This window comes from Otolemur garnettii, unplaced genomic scaffold (genome assembly GCF_000181295.1).
Source record: "Otolemur garnettii isolate 467f Iridium unplaced genomic scaffold, OtoGar3 scaffold00104, whole genome shotgun sequence".
Classification (NCBI taxonomy): Eukaryota; Metazoa; Chordata; class Mammalia; order Primates; family Galagidae; genus Otolemur; species Otolemur garnettii.
The window spans coordinates 6735154-6738250 of NW_003852499.1; the positions used below are offsets into that span (position 1 = coordinate 6735154).

General features: G+C 44.7%; 1 protein-coding gene across 1 annotated transcript in view; it reads left to right on the forward strand.

Annotated features, from left to right (window-relative positions):
* The window catches only part of CCDC77 (coiled-coil domain containing 77), a 54030-nt gene that overhangs the window by 34893 nt on the left and 16040 nt on the right, over window positions 1–3097 (forward strand). The window contains exon 7 of the mRNA XM_003796493.3: window positions 2476–2624. Within this exon, the coding sequence (XP_003796541.2) occupies window positions 2476–2624 (149 nt within the window). The remainder of the gene's footprint in view (window positions 1–2475; window positions 2625–3097) is intronic.

Genomic DNA, 3097 nt, shown 5'->3' on the forward strand with positions numbered 1-3097 from the left:
TCCAACAGTTTGTTTTTTATTTTATTTATTTATTTTGTCTTACTCTGTCACCCTAGAGTATCGTGGCTCACAGCAACCTCAAACTCCTATGTATGAGCAGTCGTCTTGCCTCTCAAATGGCTGGGACTACAGGTGCCCACCACAATACCTGGCAAAGTTTTTTGTTTGTTTTAGGTTTTTTTTTTTTTCTTATTTTTAGTAGAGATAAGATCTCACTTGAACTCCTGAGCTCAGGCAATCCACACGCCTTGGCCTCTCAGAGTGCTAGGATTACAGGTATAAGCCACCACGCCTGGCTCAAAAACGATCATTCTCAGGCTGGGCGCAGTGGCTCATACCTGTAATCCTAGCACTCTGGGAAGTCAAGGCAGATGGGTTGCCTGAGCTTATGAGTTAGAGACCAGCCTGAGTCAGACTGAGAGTGAGACCTCGTCTCTAAAAGAATAGCCAGGCGTTGTGGCAGGCGCCTGTAGTCCCAACTACTTAGGAGGCTGGGGCAAGAGAATCACTTGAGCCCAAGAGTTTGAGACTGCTGTGAGCTGTGATGCCACAGCACTCTACTGAGGGTGACAAAATGAGATTCTGTCTCAAAGAAAACAAAACAAAAACTATCATTCTCTATTTGAGCATTCTCTAAGTGCTATTCTGAACCTTCTATTCAATATGCTAAGTCCTATCCAACAAAACAACAAAACATCGTAAAGTAAGGATTTACTTGGTGATTGGCGTATGGGATGCCCAAAGAATTTCAGAGGAAAGCTTGTCTATGTGGATAGATTGACTTTTGGGGGTAATATTCATTTACTTGGTACATGGGTTCTAAAGGCTAGCAAAGTAACGAATTATTCTGTTACCTCTTGGTAATTGCACACCATTTAGAACTGTGATTTTTTTCATGTAGTTTCCTAAAGTTCCTGTCCTTATTGGAGTCAGGTTTTATTGGTTTAAATGACAGTTTCTGCATTTGGCCGTCATGTCCATGTGGAGTCATGACAGCCAGATTCAGAGCAAGAGATTATACTGTATTCATTTTGTTCTGCTTTTGAAACCAAAAACTAAGAAGTTGTTCTGTTGCTATACAACTAGTGTGTTTTAAAAAGGAGACAGTCTGGCTTGGTGCCTGTAGCACGGTGATTACGATGCCAGCCAAATACACCCAGGCTGGTAGGTTTAAACCCGGCCTGGGCCAGCTAAACAACAATGACAACTACAACCAAAAAAAAAATAGCTGAGCGTTGTGGTGAGCACCTGTAGTCCCAGCTTCTGGGAGGCTGAGGCAAGAGAATCACTTAAGCCCAAGTATTTGAGGTTGCTGTGAGCTATGACGCCATGGCACTCTACTGAGGGTGACATAGTGAAACTCTGTCTCAAAAAAAAAAAAAGGGAGGAGGAGACAGTCCTTAAAGTCCAAAAGAGAGACAGTAAAATGTAAAATCACAGGGTAGAGGAAACCAGATTTGGATAGCTTTCCTTGTGTGATGTTATTAGGCCTAGAATAACGTGGAAAAATACCAGTTAACTTCTGGCAAATTTCTGGGCCGCAAGCCCTCAGTAAAATGGAGTAAGTCTGGTTCACTCCCAAGATAGATGGGAAAGTACTCACTGACCTTTTGCTTGACTAACTCCCCTGAGAAACAGACTGGGAAGTACCAGCTATTCCCAGACTGCCCTTTTGAGAAATACCATGTGGGAAAAATACTGAAACAAAGATAGATATGTGGCTAACTAACTGCAAAATTCTATTTCTATACAATGCTTGCTAACCTATCCGAAGGCACCTGGGCAGCCTGTGTACCAACCAGATGCAGACCAAGCCTTAAAAACCTGACCCCTTGGCTTGGCGCCTGTGGCGCAAGTGGCTAAGGCACCAGCCACATACACCTAAGGTGGCGGGTTCGAATCCAACCCAGGCCCACCAAACAATGATGGATGGCTGCAACCAAAAAAAATAGCCAAGCATTGTGATGGGCGCCGCCTGTGGTCCCAGCTCCGTGGGAGATAGTGGCAGGATCGCTTGAGCCCAGGATTTGGAGGTTGCTGTGAGCAATGATGCCACGGCACTCTACCCAGGGGGACAGCTTGAGGCTGTCTCAAAAAAACCCCAACCGCTTAAGCACTCGGGGCTGCTCTCTGAACCCCTGTTTTGGGTGTGAGGCATTTGCCACATGGCTGTTCAATAAAGGGACCCTGCTGTGAATTCATCTTGTTTGGCAGTGATCTTTGTGGAACTCCTGGGCATAACAATGTGGATCCTGGGCTTAGTGTGGACAAAGGATGTACTTTTGTGTAGCCTGACCTTATTTATAAGACACAAAGAGGATTAAGGTTGAAGTTTTTCTGCTATTTGTTTGCTACTGTGTTGTTGGAGTTTGTGTTTGTTTTGGTTTTATACTTTTTTGGAGAAAGTCTAACTTTTATCCATGTGAAGTAAGTGGAAGCAGGAGTAGAAACCTCACCCTTTGTTGGCCTATCTAGGTAGGAGCACTGCAGGCTCAGCTGGAGGAGCAGTCCAGGCTTTCTAGAGAACAAGTTGAAGGACTCATGGAGGATAGACAAATTCGCATTGAGGAAATACAAGTCCTACACCAGAGAAATCAGGACAAAATCAAAGAGCTTACCAAAAGGTGAGTGTCCAGGAAAGTTGTACCTGAAGGTGTTTTATTTTTCTGAGTGGCTTAAAAGTTAATAGTTCTGTACTTTAACAGCATAGGCTAATGGAAGTAAAGGAACATTGAAAAAATGTCTTCTTCAGACATCCCTGCGTCTAGGTAGGTGAGTGTCCAGGCTTTTCCTGTTATACAGTAAGTCTCTTTTTTTTTTTTGAGGCAGAGCCTCAAGCTGTCACCCTGGGTAGAGTGCTATGGCATCACAGCTCACAGCAACCTCCAACTCCTGGGCTCTTCTGCCACCACCTCCCAAATAGCTGGGACTACAGGCACCTGCCTAGCTATTTTTTGGTCGTAGCCATCCTTGTTTTTGGCAGGCCCAGGCTGGATTTGAACCCGCCAGCTCAGGTATATGTGGCTGGCGCCTTAGCCGCTTGAGCCACAGTAAGTCTCTTCTTGAAGAGCTGACAAGTATTCCATACACTCTTTTT